Genomic DNA, 18,326 nt, shown 5'->3' with positions numbered 1-18,326 from the left:
ATGGCACTTCAGAAAACAAGCTTTATATCATCTACCCATATGGCCGACAAGTTAGGGTAAAAACCTTTACGCATTTGGATACGTCCTTCCTGCTCACAAAGCTCTCCAATTTGCAAATGTCACTTTTCAGAAACATTCATGAGTAAGGTAATTGAATATCTATTACACTGTAAAATGATCTCTACTAAGTAGATATTTTGCACCATTTAATAATTTTTATCATGTTTTATAATATTTGAGTATATTTTTTATTAAGTGACGTTAACTAGCATGTCATTTGGTAGAATATAGCAATATCATATATTGTTGCATATAATATGAAAATATAAAAATTCAATTAACATAGATTTTATATGCCATCCTTCCTTTAATTAAGTATTTCTTAATGTATTTGAATGATATTTTTATCTCACTTTTTGGCCATTTACATGAGTTATTATGTGGACATTAGATAATACACTGGTCTATCTTTGCTAATTCTGCTTAACTGTAATTTCTAGCTTCCCAAATAATTCTGAAGTAAATGTAAGAGGCAATTACAAATTATTTTGAAAAATTATTTATAGACTGTATTCTAGTGTTATACCCATAGAAACTGCATAATATTTAATGTATTTTAAAATAACAAAAAGTAAAAATCACTAAAATTGATTACCATCGTGTGCCTGTGTCTGCACATTCTGTATTTAATCCTATGGCAAGCCTTTGACAATGTGCCTTTATTTTGCAATTTTGCATGTTAGAAATCTGGGTCTCAAAAGTTTAGATAATTTGTCCGAGGTCACTTAGGAACAGAGCTAACCAAACCACAGCTTTTCTGAGACAAATGCCTGTGTGCTGATAACCACTGCAAAATACTTCCCCTAAAGAATATGTAGACTATTTTCAAACACCATTAATACTTCTACCAAATCAATGTCAATACATTTCAGCAAGTAATTACTATAAAAATAACTTTCAGCAATGCTATGGAACATTAGAGTGCAGTGATCTTTATTTTAGGAGCTTGTAGGATAGGATACCCATTCATAGTAAAGGACTGTTTATTTCTTACATACATGGAGAATGCCTTTGACGGTGGAGACAACTTGCCACAGATAATGAAGAGAGTTGGGCATCCTGCCATAGAGAAGACACCTAATATCTTTTTTTTTTTTTTTTTTTTTTGAGAAGGAGTCTTGCTCTGTCGCCCAGGCTGGAGTGCAGTGGCGCAATCTCGGCTCACTGCAAGCTCCGCCTCCCAGGTTCACGCCATTCTCCTGCCTCAGCCTCTCCGAGTAGCTGGGACTACAGGCGCCCGCCACCACGCCCGGCCAATTTTTTGTATTTTTTAGTAGAGACAGGGTTTCACCGTGGTCTCGATCTCCTGACCTCGTGATCCGCCCGCCTCGGCCTCCCAAAGTGCTGGGATTACAAGCGTGAGCCACCTCGCCCGGCTGACACCTAATATCTTAAACTCATTGATGACGAATCAGTAAATAAATACACGCATACATTTATAAAACACATAATAGTATTCCAACTTTTGCTTGCTTTGATGAGGTTGGCCTAATCAAATCTTACATTTTAAGCTGAATTAAAGTAGATTTCAAATATTTTTGGTTTATATAATCAAAGACACCTATAAAAAAAGGAGGCCAAATAGAAACAGATACAATTTTTCAAAATCCTTTTAAGACTGAATAGACTTTAAAATACAATTTAAAGAACAAACTTATACCTCCCCACAATTATCCCTCCCCACACCTAAATCTGTGCAGTGCATTCCATGTACAGCAATGCATATGCTTTTCATTCTAGATAGCCCAGCAGTCCCAGTCCTTTTTAGCACCAGGGACTGGTTTTATGGAAGACAATTTTCCACAGATGGGGGTCGGGGGCTGGGAGGGGGTGAGGGATGTTTTCAGAATGATTCAAGTGCATTACATTTATTGTGCACTTTATTTCTATTATTACTACATTGTAATACATAATGAAATAATTATACAACTCATTATAAAGTAGAATCAGTGGGAGTCCTGAGTTTGTTTCCCTGCAACTAGATGAGCCCATCCAGTGTGATGGGATGCAGTGACAGATCATCTGGCATTAGATTCTCCTAAGGAGCACGCAACCTAGATCCCTAGCATGAACAGCAAAATAGAGTTCACGCTCTTTGAGAATTTAATGCTGCCGCTGATCTGACAGGAGGTGGAGCTAAGACAGTAATGCTAGTGATGGGGAGCAGCTGGAAATACAGATGAAGCTTCGCTCCCCAGGCCACTGCTCACCTCTTGCTGTGCGTCCCAGTTCCTAACAGGAACCCTCTGGGGTTGGGGACCCCTGAGATACACAGTTTGGCAGTCAAGCGCATCTGTGGAACATACAGCATTTGTAATGCTGATGTTTAATAAAACTGGTAAAACATATATTATTCTGTCTTATTAAAGATAATAAATGCTTACTGCCTATATTTCTTTTCTTTTCTTTTGCTTTCTGGAGATGGAGTTTCATACTGTCACTCAGGCTGGAGTGCAGTGATGTGATCTCAGCTCACTGCAATCTCCGCCTGCTGGTCTCAAGCAATTCTCCGGCCTCAACCTCCCAACTATCTGGGACTACAGACACGCACCACCATGCCCTGCTAATTGTAATTTTAGTAGAGATGGGGTATCACTATGTTGGCCAGGCTGGTCTCAAACTCCTGGCCTTAGGCAATCCGCCTGCCTCAGCCTCCCAAAGTGCTGAGATAACAGGCATGAGCCACCGCGCCCGGCCCGACTGCCTATATTTCTAACCAGTGAAAATTTCTTTTCTGTTTGCTGATAGACAATTAAGCGGGATAATTTACTCTTTCAAAATTTTCTTTTCATTACATGTTTAACAGAAGACTAATTCCAAAACCACTAAATATCTCCTCATCAAAGTGACTTCCAAACTTGGCCAATGTTGGAATCGTGAGGTTGTCCTCTTTTTCTTGGAACAGTCTTTTCCTGCTGTTTGCTTGGCTTTTTCTTTAGGTTTTAGCTAAAATGTTATAATAGAAAGAGTTTCCTTAATCACTCACTGATGACCTTACCTGTGGACTAATTGGAATGATTCAATAATTTTAATTTCTATGTTGTCATACCTATTCAATAAAAGAGAACGTTAAGGTAAAATATTAAGATAAAATATTATAAAATGGACAGCGCAAATAATTTTGAAATTAAGAAAGTATAAATAGGATAGGTAACTTCATGGAAGCATAGAATTAAATGGCAATTTTTAAACTAAAATGTAGAAAACTGAATGTGTTATGTGGAAGCTGATAAAGTGGATAATAAAGAAAATAACTGGAAGATACTTTTAGTTCCAGGCCTAGATGTTAATCTTTCAAAAACATGCTGATGCTCAATGCATGTTTCTGAGTAGTCCCTCTTTACCCATTACTTAGGGAGCGCTTGACACAGTACAACTCCAGGAAGGAAACGCTTGAGTAGCTAGCACGGTTTGTCTTTCGCTCCACCACTTGAGACTTTGTCATTTGAAAACCCATATGTGGAAACAAACACAGTATGAGAGATACTCTAAATACTGTAATTATACACATATAAATGAACAAATAGCAGATCTAAAAGCTTTTTTTGAAAAAAAGGCCCTATTGATGCCAATGTGATAAAAGAAACAATGTAATTTTTATTTGCAATATTCTGAAATCTCTCTTGGAAAGTAGATACATGATTCTAATTTTGCCAAGAACACATTTTAAATTCCAAAAATTGATATGTGGGGTGATTATACGGTCTGTAAAACGAAAATGCCTCAGATTATTGCATATAATAATTACCTATTTTCTCACAATATGAAGACTACTCAAATTGCAGTAATATTTTTCTAATATACTTTGGGGAAGGAGTAGATAATAAATTGAAATTTAAAAATGTTTTATTTCACACTGAGCAAATAAGTATAAACTATCTTTTAAAATAACTGTAGTTGTCCTATTACTTTTAAACAACAGTCCCTTTAAATATTTCTGTTTTATTTTTGGTTTTGACTCATACAATGTCAGTTTTAAGGGAGTTTTTTTTCTGTAATACCAAGATTACTTACAGACACACTTGTTTGCAACTAACATTATATTACAATCATAATACTTCTTACTACAATGTTTTTAGCTATAAAAACACAACAAAGAAATGTATATTTGTTGCTATAACCTAGCTATATGCACTTTAAGGAACAATTTGTATACAGAGCTAACCTATTTCAATTCCATTTTCAATTGTATTTATTTAACACTGGTTGTGTACTTAGAAATACTTGGGTAATGTGGAAGACATAAGTAAATATAAATCACAGTGTTTTATCTTAAGGAATGTGTTTGCCTTCAAGGTATTAGTTGGCTATCTATAAAAGTAGTAGCGACTAAGTATTAAATTATATTTAATTAGATTCTATATTTGTCTTCAAGTATTTGACGGCAGTAGAATATTGGGTAAATATTAAGCTTTTATTATCTGAAAAGCGCAACTAGAACTACTGGCTGGAATTTATGGGAGTGTAAATCTGTGTCAACGTAAGGGAAGAACTTGACAAAAATAAGAACCGTATAAAAATGGAACCAGTGAGCTTTAAAATGTTTGAGCATCCTGATACTTTGAATATTACAGCACAGAGGTATTTGGACTAATTTCATGTAATGGTATAATGCAACCAGTACAGGACCTAGTATGATGAAACATGTTTACTAAAGTCTAGTTCCTTTAATACAACCATTCCCTAACACCTATCAACCTAAGGGAAAAAGTACAGGCTCTGCTCATGCAGATTGTGGACTAATAGAAAAGAGAGTAATGTGTTTTTAGTAGGCATCACACAGGGATCATTGTGAAGAATATAAAATTTGAAACAGGCTTCGCTAGACTGGCCAACTTTGAAATGGTTCAGAAGTGTGTACTAAGTTGCAAAGGTAAGGATGAAGAGAGAGTTTAAAATATAAACAAATAGAATAGAAGTACCTATTTTTATACTTATAAAATTATATTTTTGTCATATTAAAAATGGAAATGAAATTCATTGACATTTCATAACAACTTCAACAATATCAACTCATCTGCTGGATTATCACACACTAAATATATATAATTATCAAGTTTTTCGGAAGCTACAGCTATCATTTAGAAGATCTGGTGACATCTTAAGTACTCTATTTAAAGTACTTGTTAGATGCAATAATTATTTTGTTGACACATGTCTTTAATTTGCATGCAGATAACAAATAATTCTTAAGATAATAGCTTGTGGAAAGGACAGTCAGGCTTGGGTTTAAAGGCATGTGATCAGCCATGTGGCTTAAGAAAAGCACAGAAAATCTTTTAAAATAAAATCTGGTAGAAAAAGGGTTGCAGAAGTTGTAAGCTTTCACAGCATGATTTCAAATTTCCCCTATGATAGATACACATTTACTTATAAAATGAGGAAAACATCTGTGGTTTATTATTTGAAAATATATTTCTCACCTTCCTTCTGTTGTCGATACTATGGGGTAATTTCTCACTTTAATATCAGATAATTGGAGGTGGTTTTCATTATTTGTGATCATTGTGTTCCTTATAAGTCCAGAAACCAAAGAATTTGCCTGCCGCGTCTTAGTATTTGACCTGTGATTAGAGCAAATTGCCACAGGGAGGTGGTGATACATCAATCTGCTCCAAGATTCTGAGGCCTGGACTGTAAATGAGTTTCCTCTAAATCAGCATAGATAAAACAGGAAAAATGAAAGGAGGGGACAAAATGTAAGAAGGCGTAAGAGAAATATGATTTGAAACAGCATGTCGTGTTGGAGAAACTGCAAAGATCTCAGTATGGTTGGTTAGATTATAGGGTGCAAACGTTGGGTTAGGAGGAGACTAAATTTAAGAGGGAAGAACTAGAGAAATGCAGTACTATAACAAGATTTGTGTTTTGGGAAAGTATTTCTGGCACAGATATAGATGATAAGCTAGAGGGGGAAAGATTAGAATCAGGGAGACATACCAGGAGGCTACTAAATTAATGCCTGGAGGGAAATGCTGAAAATCTTAACTATAGAAGCTGTGATAGGAATGGAGAGCAGGGGATGGATACAAGAAATATTTAAGCATTAGGACTGGCAAATATTTTAAAGACCAGTATTTTCCCACTGCCATGAAAGCAAAAAAAAAAAGTTACTTTCTCAACAGCACTCTCAAGAAAAGCTTTATGGATTAGCTACTGTATGAAATGAATACTCAAAACTGTGCTCATAGATTAAACAATTATCATCTTTTAACTTTAGTAATAGCAATCATATTTACAGTTTCTGATACAGACTTCAACATTTCCTGAGAACTGATTTAAAAACAGCTTTTATGTATACCTGACAAAGCATTTTAAGAAATATTTTACATAGCTTTAAACAAATGTTTTCACTACACGACTATTACATGTATTTCAACAGTACTCAAATGATAGAAGTACATTGCAAAAGTACCTTATTGCGAAGAAGAACACAAATGACATATATATTGTGATTTAATGTGCTACCATTGAAAGAGCTGCATTCCTCGCTTTATTTCAAATATATTTCTTTGTTTTTCACCAGTGTAATTTTTAAGTCTCCAGAACATATGACAATGTCATCAAGGAATAAGTAAACAAAAAGATAGAAACATTATGCCAATAGGCTTTTTCCTTTATATACAAGCAATCAAGCCTTAAAATGTTGCCTAGATGCAAGCTGAAACTTCTTAGAGAACTTGAACACAGAGACAGCACTTCACTCTCAGCCAGCTGTGCCATGGTGAAGAGCACTGGATCTGGAAATAGGCCAAGCTGGTGGCCCAGGGAAGTTACTTCGTCATGTGTCTCTGATTTTTTCATTTGCAAACTGAAGCACTGTTATAAGAAATAAGTGACCTAGTACACATAAAGAGTAGTGCCTGATTTGAAAGGCTAGGAAGAACGATTTAATAAGAAGTCAACACAAAAATTTTAGCTATTTATGAAATACAAGCAGAACATTTTATAAGTATAATATGTACTGCTGCCTGGAATTCTAGAAAAGGACACTCATTGATTGACGCTGAAAATGTAAATTGTTGCAGAATTTGTGGAACTCAATCAGGCAACATTTATTAACGAAAAACTATACATCTTCTCTGATCAAGCATCCCTGTCTTTGGAATCAATTCCACAAAAATAACCCCCTCAGTATCTAGAATATTGGAATAAGGTTGTTTTTGTTTATGTTCTTAATGGTAGAAGCAATGTTAATATCCCACCATGGCACATTTTTATCTCTGACATGGTACTATATTTATTTTTGTCAACTGAATAAAATAATTATTCTTTTTTTTTTTTTTTTTTTTTGAGACGGAGTCTCGCTCTGTCGCCCAGGCTAGAGTGCAGTGGCGCAATCTCGGCTCACTGCAAGCTCCGCCTCCCGGGTTCACGCCATTGACCTGCCTCAGCCTCTCCGAGTAGCTGGGACTACAGGCGCCTGCCACCACGCCCGGCTAATTTTTTGTATTTTTAGTAGAGACGGGGTTTCACCGTGTTAGCCAGGATGGTCTCAATCTCCTGACCTCGTGATCCGCCTGCTTCGGCCTCCCAAAGTGCTGGGATTACAGGCGTGAGCCACTGCTCCTGGCCAAAATAGTTATTCTTAATTCTGTACTGTGGACATACAAAAACAAAATTAACTATGCTAGTATTTCCTTTTAACTAGTCATAACTTAATAACTTAAATGCTTATGTTAAGATATACAAATAAAACTTACATATACTACAGAAGTTCATGACACATGATGAAATTTCATTTTTGGAAATTTCATTACTGCCATTGAAAATCTCTTCTACTGTAAGTTAAGCATTCTTTTTGTCTGTTTGTTTGTTTTTGAGACGGAGTCTTGCTCTGTCGCCCAGGCTGGAGTGCAGTGGCGCCATCTCGTCTCACTGCAAGTTCCACCTCCCGGGTTCACGCCGTTCTCCTGCCTCAGCCTCCCGAGTAGCTGGGACTATAGGCGCCCCACCACCACGCCCGGCTAATTTTTTGTATTTTTTAGTAGAGACGGGGCTTCACCATGTTAGCCAGGATGGTCTCGATCTCCTGACCTCATGATTCACCAGCCTCGGCCTCCCAAAGTGCTGGGATTACAGGTGTGAGTCACCCCGCCCGGCCTCATTTTAACATATTCTTTAGGTATGAGGACATTAACCAAGTGACTTAAATCATAAGTATACTTTATTAGCTGAAAAACTGCTGGTGGTGGCACTATATATAACTTGAGTAAAAAAATAAAGTTTTATATTAAATACCAAATCTCATGGGATTATACGTGGCTGTCTGGCATATTGTGTGGACAAAGATTCTATGGCCATATTCAAATCCACTGAGTAAAATACCATGATGAATTAGTAACATTAGTATTGATGGCAGCATCGAACTCATTGTGTTATTGTTGCTATGAATACATAGAAAAAAACTCCTGAATCATGTTTTCTTCAGTTTGTTGGCATTAAAAACATTAAGCTAGTATAATCATTTCATAATCTAAAAACCTGATAGTCATATTTTATTGTCCAGACATATTTTTATTTGAACCAAAAAATGTTTCAAATACACTACATAAAAATTTACATTTTAAGTTAGAATTTATTAGCAATTAAGTAATTTAATGCATCATAGGCCATTATTTAACATTTAGTTAATAAATTTTTAAAAATAAGACCCATAAAATATGCTATAATTTCACTATGTGACATAATTAGGTGGAAATGTTTTCATGTAGTTCTGTTTATGAATTTTTGACCAATGTCTGAAAAAGACATATATATATACATATATATATATATATATAGACAGTCTATACTTATAATATTACTTAATAATTTGGTTCCCATTAAGAGGTGACTGCTTAGAAAAATGAGTTAACAGTGATAAAATTTAATCCACATGTGTTTTCTGTTCAAAATAACTACTTGAGTCTATGATATAGAAGTGACAATAAGCACCTTTTTTAAAAAAAAAAAAAAGTTCTGGGATACATGTGCAGAACATGAAAGTTTGTTACACAGGTATACATGTGCCATGGTGGTTTGCTGCACCCATCAACCCGTTATCTACATTAGGTATTTATCCTAATGCTATCCCTCCCCTAGCCCTCCACCACTCAACAGGCCCCGGTGTGTGATGTTCCCCTCCCTGTGCCCATGTGTTCTCATTGTTCAACACCCACTTATGAGTGAGAACATGCAATGTTTGGTTTTCTGTTCCCGTGTTAGTTTGTTGAGAATGACGGTTTCCAGCTTCATCCATGTCCATGCAAAGGAAATGAACTCATCCTTTTTTATGGCTGCATAGTATTCCATGGTGTATACTTGTCATATTTTATTTGTCCAGTCTATCATTGATGGCCATTTGGGTTGGTTTCAAGCCTTTGCTATTAAAAATAGAAGCACCTCTAATTTTAAGAGAATTTTCTTAGAGGTTTTATTTTATTTGGCATATCATGGTATTTCACCACTTAATAGACTGTTTTTTAACAATACAAACTGTGCCTATTTTTTTCATGTATTCCTTTCAAATAATACTATACTTGAACAGCATAGATGACATTATAACAGTAAATAAAAATTATGAGTCCAAGCAAGATTTTCCTTTTCACATACTATTTCAATATGACATCTAATGCATAGAGATGAGCAAATCCTTTCTGAATTTAAGTAAACTTTACATAACTGGATTCCATCTTAGATGTCCCAGACAACACAGGTTTAGTGACTTTGACAGTGTGTATGCAGGTCACACCTCTATTGCCTGCCATTTTCTGTGATTCACATTCCCAGATCACCATCCCAGTGCAGATGAAGAAGGGTGTGAATGTACTAGAAAAGGTAAGGAAAAAGTTATATATGTTTGGGGAATTTTTCCTGGTAAAAGTATTCTCAGAATCTAATTTCACCTCTTTCCTAAACATAAAAACATTAAAGCATATATCACTATTTATGTTTATAAGGGTATTTCAAGCAAACCTAAATCACAAGGTAAATACAGAATACAGTCCCCAGGAGCCCCTCTGTATTTTTTCAACATTTTTATAGTATGCACAAAATATGTGATCTTCAGCAAGCAAATTCAGAGCTAACAACCACATCTTTATATCTAGATTTCCTACTATCAGGGGAGGCTTTAAAATCTGCAGTGTCATAAAAAATCAACCACTTCAAGCTGTTATTATGAATAGCTACCTCCAAAATGAACTAAAGAAGAGTTTAAGAAGATATTTTTCAAAACTTACAATGGAAGAAAGAATCAACTTTGTTTTCTAAGTGAAAATACTTTGTTGGAAAGAATAATTGGCTTAAAACATTTAACCTTCATGATTTTACAGAAGGATCATAAAGTAACAGCCAACTAAAGGCATATATAATTTACTAAATAGTTACATGGACAGGATGAAATTGGATGTGTACTGGCTAAAGTTTGTAAATAGGCTGTATTTTAAATGGCAATGTTATTTACCACAGATAAGGAAATGGTATTCTAAGCATCTCTGTAAAATAATACCACTAATAGCACTAGGTAGGAATATGAATCAATGAATAAATGAATGGGAGAGTTTGGAAGTCCTAACCAGAATAACACCAAATCTTCAACTCAATATCAATGGAAAAACCAAGTCTTATTCTTTACTGGTTTCTAAACTATGCAGAAATTATTTCATGTTCATTTAGTTTAATATCGATCTTATTGTTGGCAATTTCAATATATTTGTGGTTTCACTGAGTACAGTAAATGTCAGTCCCTTCTCTGAGTTCTAGATTAGAAAATAACTCACAGAGAAGAAATAACATTCTTTATAAAAGTATTGCTGATACGAAAGAATAAGGCTTAAATCTGTGATACAGTGGGATTCATTAACCTTATTTCTAAAATTAAACAGAGTCTCAAGCCATAGGAAGAACCAAACACCAAAAGGCTCTTCGTGCTATCACTATTAGTGCAGAGGCAAAGCCTACTTTTATCTATCGTTCAGCAGAATCTATTCTTTCTGCAGGCAGCCTGGAAGGAGAAAGGAGGGGCTGAGCTAAGCACACCTAGGTCCTTTTCCCATAGTCACCAAACAGATAAGTAACTCTACCTAACATAGGAAGGAATGAATGAACTGTAGACATAGACTCTAAGAGTGTGAGAGATTGACTTTTCTTCCCATAAAAGGAACTGTTAGGATGGAGAAAGAGGAAGCACCTCCACATTCCAACATCCTTATCTGCTCAGAACTAAAACATACAGGTTCTACAGAGCCCAGGAGATGGGAAAATCCAGTGTTTTAGTGAATCACTCCGTTACAAGTATTCTTTTCAAGGCTTTCATTTGAAAATTAACAGCTGTATATAAATGATTGCATCATTATTCTTACTTATTAAAATGGCAAAAATAAGCATATAATTTATTTCAGCAGCCCAATATTGGTTGTAGAAATATACCTTATGTTTCTGATAACTACTTATCTTAAAATATGTATCTCTCTAGAAACAGGTAACAGCCAGTTTCAGATACTGGTATAGACATAAATATAAAATTTTATTTTATTTCACACAACACTGGTTTTGAGGCTTAAAATTACTATATACGCTGTTTTATAACTTTGCAAGTAGTAAAAAATGATAAAGTAAAGCACTTCTCAAATCAGGACTAGATATGGGAAAATCTCTAAAGTACGTGTTTTATTTCTTCATCCCACTGACATCAATCACTAAACAGACAACTTGCACAAGTTGGATCTCCATATGTTTAATATTTTAAAGAAAAGCACATTTGAATTAAGAATTTCTGAGCCTACATTCTCTCCTTATTCTGTATACCATTTACAACAAATACAAAAATCTACTTCTTAAAAAGAGATGACAAGTGTAGACATGTCATATTTCTTTTCTTTCAATCATAAAAAAGATTCACAAGACAAGAAGCCTCATGTAAACTTTAAGAGATTTGATTAAGTTTTTGTCTAGAAGAATTTACTAATAAGGAACAGTGAATTAAATCTCAAATAAATTATAGAACTTGAAAGGTTTTGCCACTTAAAATAGACAAAAAACATATATCATCATGGATTTCTTAAGAATAAGGATATATTTTGAGAAATGTATCCTTAGGCAATTTTGTCTTTGTGCCAACATCATAGAGTACACACTCACAAACCTAGATAGTATAGCCTACTACACACATAGCACAGACTGTATGGTATGGGTTGTTGCTTCTGGGCTACAAACCTGTACTGCATGTTATTATACTGAATACTATAGGCAATTATAACACAATGCCTCTTTGTGTATCTCATCATACCTAAACATGGAAAAGATACAGTAAAAATATAATACACAAGATGAAAAATGGCACACCTATATATGACAGCTCCATTATAATTTTATGGAACCACCATCATGTGGCCAATCATTGAACTGAAATGTCATTATGGGGCACGTAACTGTAAGATTTAAAATATGATATGCACCAAACAACTTTGATATCATCTAAAATGATATGTTGTAAGTTTATAACTGCATAAAGGTTAGTAAGACCTAAATTAAATTTGTGGATTAATTTTTTTACCCAATTTTGCCATATATTGATGGTAAAGAGTAAAATTTGAACAATGATTCTTATTTCCTGAATACCTGTGCCTATAATAAAATCAAGATTATATATTTCTCTCCAATTAGTTAATAATTATTAGTTTGCATTAAGTAAATAATGTACTATGTTTTATCACCAATGAATTTTGCTTGCCTAAAGCTCCTTTTAAGTTTAAATTGTTTTCATTAAGACACGTTCATTACTATGTTCGAGGTCTCTATAAACCAGCAGTATTTGTTTTTATATGCATTTACATATTTTACATTTAAAATATACCATTTTGGGGGAAGTATATGAATTGAGGAATAGAAAATAGACTAATACACTATTGCTTAATATTGTTGCATTAGTTACTTAAAATAATTGCACTGGAAAAGACCTTTCTATAAACTTGTAAACAACTTAAATTCCTTGAATGGTGTTTTAGAAAATATATAAATATACACATTTTTACATATAATATTTATATATGTGCTATATTAAATATGTGTCTATGTACTTTATAACATGTATTCAAATGTTTTTATAAAATATATATGTACAAATACATATATATTATACACATATATTAATGTGTAATAATAAAATCATATTTGTTAGAGAATATTTGAATCAGTTCAAAACACATTTCCCAAATGTGATGGTCAATGAATTATAGGTTAATAGTTCTCCTAAATGATGTAAATTGGCCTTTATGAGAGATCATTTATTTAAGTGGAAATTCAGTTAACTCTAAAAAGTGAATTTATTAAACGCTAGTTTAAACTCCTCATCATTTAGAACTGCACCATGAGGGTCTTTATAATATGTTCAAATAAATGCAACTCCCTAAGAATAAAAGATTTTCTTTAAATTTCCCACGTGTTTCCTGTGTATCTACATTTACAGAAAGGGAAGGTACACGATTCGTTCCATCAGCTCAGCAGCAGTTCATTTTCACTATCTGCAAAGAAATTAGATTATATTTTTACATAACCATAGTGATAAGCTTTGTTTTCAAGTTTATTCTAGTCTGCTTGTAAAACACATAGTATTAACAGTTTTTATACGTGAGTCGACAGAGAAAAAGAAATAAGTCATAAGCAAATACGTATTTGAATGCAGTTGTTGTGAAATAAGTATTTTCTGTCCCTCATATTAAAAAGGTATTTAGGAACAGAAAGTTTTAGCATACTCATCACATTTTAAAAATGTGTACCAAAGAAAAATGATAGTTTCAGATTTTCATGCTACTTTTTGTCTTGTGATGACCTCTCCTGGTTGAGTTGCTCATTATCTTAGATTCATGTAGTTTCCATCTTTCTCTCCTTTGAACGTTTTATATTACGAATATAACTATCATACTTTCCTTTAGAGCTATATATAATGTAAATACAAATGTTCATTAATGTAAATTACAATTGATATTTAAAGTACTGAATCCATGAAGCTCATTCTAATCAATAAAGTTCTGTAGCATCCTTATTATTTAATTCATTTCCAGAATATAGGGCAACTTTGCATTTTGGTCACACAGCTTAAATTCAAACGAAATAAAAAGCCACCTTAATTAAGCCATTACACATTTTTAAACAATAGAGAATAAAAGCCAAGTTAATAAATATCTTAATGGCCGTAACTATTAACCATCTTAAAAGTAATTGTTTCTATGTTCTCTGTCTTCAAATTCTAACTAAAAAGTTAAAAACTCGGAAAATATTTATGAAATAACTTTTTCTATCTTAAAATGCATTAACCCAATGGCTGCCAGTGTTCCATTTGCTACGCATGGCAAATGTTTCAGATGGACCCATCAGAATTAAAGTATACAGAATGACAGAACACAGAACCCAGGAAAAACCCTGGATATGAGGACCTTCAATCAGTGAATATAATAAATTTAACACACAAGGAGTTTATTTTCCAGGAAAAGTGGCAGGAAATTCTATATAACCAGACCTTGAAATGGAAACAGAAATTTCATCAAACTAGTTTCCCAATAATAGAGTTACATATTTGTGTAAATATCAACAGCAAGCGTTATATCCCCACAATTTCTGTTTAAATTTATAAAATTGACACATTTACAATATTTAACTCTTTGTGATTTAACTTGTGTTACAACAAATGCTATATAATGTTTTCAAGTTCATTACAAACTTAGATTGCCAGTTAGTTTATCTCCTTATCTTTAAACATTGTGAGAAAAATAAAGCTAATACTGTACCTAGGAAGATATGTCAAAACAGTAATACTGGCTCATCACTGGATATTATATAGTAGATTCCTTATTACAACTTATAATGTCCTTTTTCAATGCTATTCCTGTTGATATTTACCACTACAATAAGAAGATTATTAACAAAGATGCATTAATACATCCCAAAATCTTATAAAAAAAGAGAAGACTACTTCGCATATGACAAATTCTGGAAAATATTAAACTTTTCTTTTCCTAAATGGACAAAAAAAATCTTCCTTTTAAACTCTGAAATCTCCATGATAATTCTTTACCAACTTACTCATTCTCAGAAACTAGTATGCGCTTATGAATATTATCCTAAGATTCCTGTAGGCAGTCTTTCTAGTGTTTAACTCTTTCTGAACCAAAGGAACAATCATGCATTTCCTCTCCACAGGCACAGTATGCACTTCTAAAGGAATGCAGAAAATGGGCCAGAATCTTCCATTTCTTTCTAAACCTCATGAAAACATGGGCAGTCTTAAACACACACACACACACACACACACACACACACACACATAAAGTTGATTAAAATGCAGAGATATACATATTGAATAGAATTATTTTCCTGAAAACTCTATTAAGAATCTGCTTATTACTACATTAACGACGCTTTGCACTGAGTGTCCCAAGTCCCGTACTGCATCAGTCATATCCATGATATCAAAGTATCAAAGAATTAAAGCAATTTCAGTTACAATTTCACTGCCTTCCATTTTAATAAGCAAGTACTAAATGGGCATTAACTTTTTAAGGGCACGGGAGAGGTTAAAGAGACTCTATAGTTGCCCAAACTGTTTAAAACATGCTCCTCTTGTTAACCTCAACCCCGTGATCGTTAAGTTATAACCATAAATAAAAATAAGAAACTTGGTTTTGCCATGGTCTTCACTTTTCATTCACTGACCTACCTAAGCCAAATGCAGTTAACTCTCCCTGCACAAACAACTCCTGAGAAGCTGCCATCTACACCAGTCTCTCTAGCCAAGCTCTTGCCAACCGATCACCAAGACCAGGAACAACTTTCCAGAAACATCACCAGCGTCACAGCCCTGTCTCTTCGAAAACAGAAACGCTGGGTTTCGAGTTTGTCTACTGCAGTGGTTGCAAGTGTGTGACAGCGGAGACACACACACATCAGGGTGGGAGCACTGCTATGCACTTCGGAGTTGACACCCTGGTGCCAAACATCAATGCCGCACTGAAACTGCTCCAGCGCAGAGCGAGGAGAAGGCTACTTACGGGACGTGGAGGGAGCCGTCCAGGCTCTGCAGAGGCAGCTGCTGACAATCCACAGCAGGAGCGCTGCCCCGCAGCCGGCGCGCGGAGCCGCCAGCATCCTTCGCCTCCCGGCCGGCGGCGCTCCAAGAGCTCGCTGCGGAGATGCAGTCCGTCTCTCCGTAGGGTTCTTGAAGGGAGATGGGCTGTCCTCAAATACGCGAGGAAGCCAAGCCCCTCCCGCTTCCTCTTCTCCCCTCACCCCCCACCAGGCTCCAGTTCTTCTGGGCTTGGAGCGGCAGGGGAGTCTCAGCCTTCGTTCTCCCTCCGTGCGGGTATTGCCTCTTGCACCGTGTGTCAGTGCAATGCCGGGGGAGGAAATTCAAACCAAGAAGGCAAAGGAGGGGGAAGAGGGGAGGGGACGGACACTTACCCCGCCCTCTCCTTCTCGGGGGGGAAAAAAAAAAAAATCACCAAAGGACGGGGGAGGGAGGTAATCAGAAGAGCGAAGGCTGCAGAAGAGGAAGGCAGAGCGACGGGGACGGTGGTGCAGCTGTTGCCACTGCGGGCGAACGCTCCCTCCACCGCCGGGCAGCGTGACTCGGGGGGTTTCCAGTCGCCCGTCAGCTCACATGGAGAGCTTGTGTATGTGGGGAGCGCGCAGCGCAGCCGGGGCGCACGCACGGCCTCAGCGCTGCGCGGCGCGGGGAAGCATCTCCCGGGCGGCACAGCGCTAGCAGCAGCAACGGCCGCGGAGAGCAGGAGACGCTGCCGCCGCCAGCGCCTGTGAGCCCGGGCGGCGAGCGAGGCGGAGGGAAGCCCTCCCTTCTCTTCCCCTCTCGGTCCCCTCGTCGGCTCCTCCTCCGCCTCCGCCTCCTCCTCCTCTTCCTCCTCCTTACCGTACCCCTCTGGCTGTCAAAACCCTTCTGCCCTGCCCTGGCCTCGTTTGAAAGCAAAAGGGAGACTGAGCCGACCGGCCGGGGTCCATCAGCTGGGGCGGGGGCGGAGGAAGGAGGCGCGCGCCTCTCCCTTGGCGGGAGGTGATGCTGTCCGCGGTGCTGAAGTTGGGGATTTGCGGTGTAATCCTAGAACCCTGCTCCAAACCTGGCTGCCCCCTACCCGGCTGCAGGAAGGAGAACACCCTCGCTCGGATGCCTTCTCCTTTCCTTCTCTCCTCCCCTTCAGATAGAGATGGTACAGGCTCCTGGAGCTCCGGCCCCCCGGGAGCCACAATCAGGCGTCCGACAGGCAGGTCTTCCGAGTGGTCCTAACACCAAGTGACGGTGCTAAATATCCCGACTGACTGGAGCAGCGAGGGAGGATTGCAGATGCCGTTAATGCACATGTTTTCAATATGTAATTAATTCGTACTCATACATATGCACACGTACACCAAACACACGCTGCTGCCAGGAGAAACTACACTTAGGCAAACACGCATACAAACACAAACACAAAACGGAAATACATAAGCAGGCATATGGGTAACTACTTCAAGGTACCTGAGGCATTGCAAGCACTAAGAATTAAGAATGTTGAGAGAGACCTAGATTTTCTTTTCACATTTAGATAATTTTAATAATAATTATCAAGCTCTTCTCCCCAGCTCACAGCTCTTCACACTCTACCCTCCATATGTTTTTCTTCCATCTAGTCTACTTAAAGTATTTGAATTCTTATGTCTCTGCAGAGCCAAGCATTCCACTGACTTTATTGACACAGTTAAAAATTATTGGTCATCTAAATATCTAATGATGTTTGTGGAGGACTAAGTAGGAGTAACCATGTCTTTCAATGTTATGCAATGAATAAGCATTTGCATTTAAAGATAAATAGAAAATTTATGGAGACTTGCCTACTCCAGGAATAAACTGAGTTTTTAACGTCATTGTTTGGTCTTAGAAAGGTCCACTGTAAATAGTACTGTGTATTCACTGCATAATTAATATGGTGTTAATGGGTCTGATTCAGCACTTTTTATTTGATCTTTGTTTCTTGTTAATTTAAAAGGATGCTTTGTCCTAGTAAGAACTGCAGATTGGGTACAATATGGAAAATGAAGAAACACAGATGACTAACGGGAGGTAAACTGCCTCCTCACTCTATAAAATACTCCTCCTGTAAAATAATACAGCAAATGCATTCTTATGGATTATAAAATGCCCCTTTCCTATTTGAATTATCACAGACTGTCAAAAGTCAATGACCACTTGCCAAAACACTCCAGTAAAGAACTGCCATCAGCCATTTCTAAGAGCTCAA

At 36.5% G+C, this 18,326-nt stretch overlaps 1 protein-coding gene across 2 annotated transcripts in view; it reads right to left on the bottom strand.

Annotated features, from left to right (window-relative positions):
- CNTNAP2 (contactin associated protein like 2) overlaps positions 1-17,302 on the bottom strand; it is a 2,305,108-nt gene extending 2,287,806 nt beyond the window's left edge. For both annotated transcript variants that reach the window (XM_030826021.1, XM_030826023.1), the window contains exon 1: positions 16,089-17,302. In XM_030826021.1, coding sequence (XP_030681881.1) covers positions 16,089-16,185 — 97 coding nt within the window. In that variant the 5' untranslated portion in view covers positions 16,186-17,302. The remainder of the gene's footprint in view (positions 1-16,088) is intronic.
- Between the last annotated feature and the right edge of the window lie 1,024 nt (positions 17,303-18,326).

The sequence above is a fragment of the Nomascus leucogenys genome, chromosome 13, assembly GCF_006542625.1.
Source record: "Nomascus leucogenys isolate Asia chromosome 13, Asia_NLE_v1, whole genome shotgun sequence".
NCBI classification, from domain to species: domain Eukaryota; kingdom Metazoa; phylum Chordata; class Mammalia; order Primates; family Hylobatidae; genus Nomascus; species Nomascus leucogenys.
Note: the sequence above shows the minus strand (reverse complement) of the source record. Positions and strands in the feature narration are given on the sequence as shown.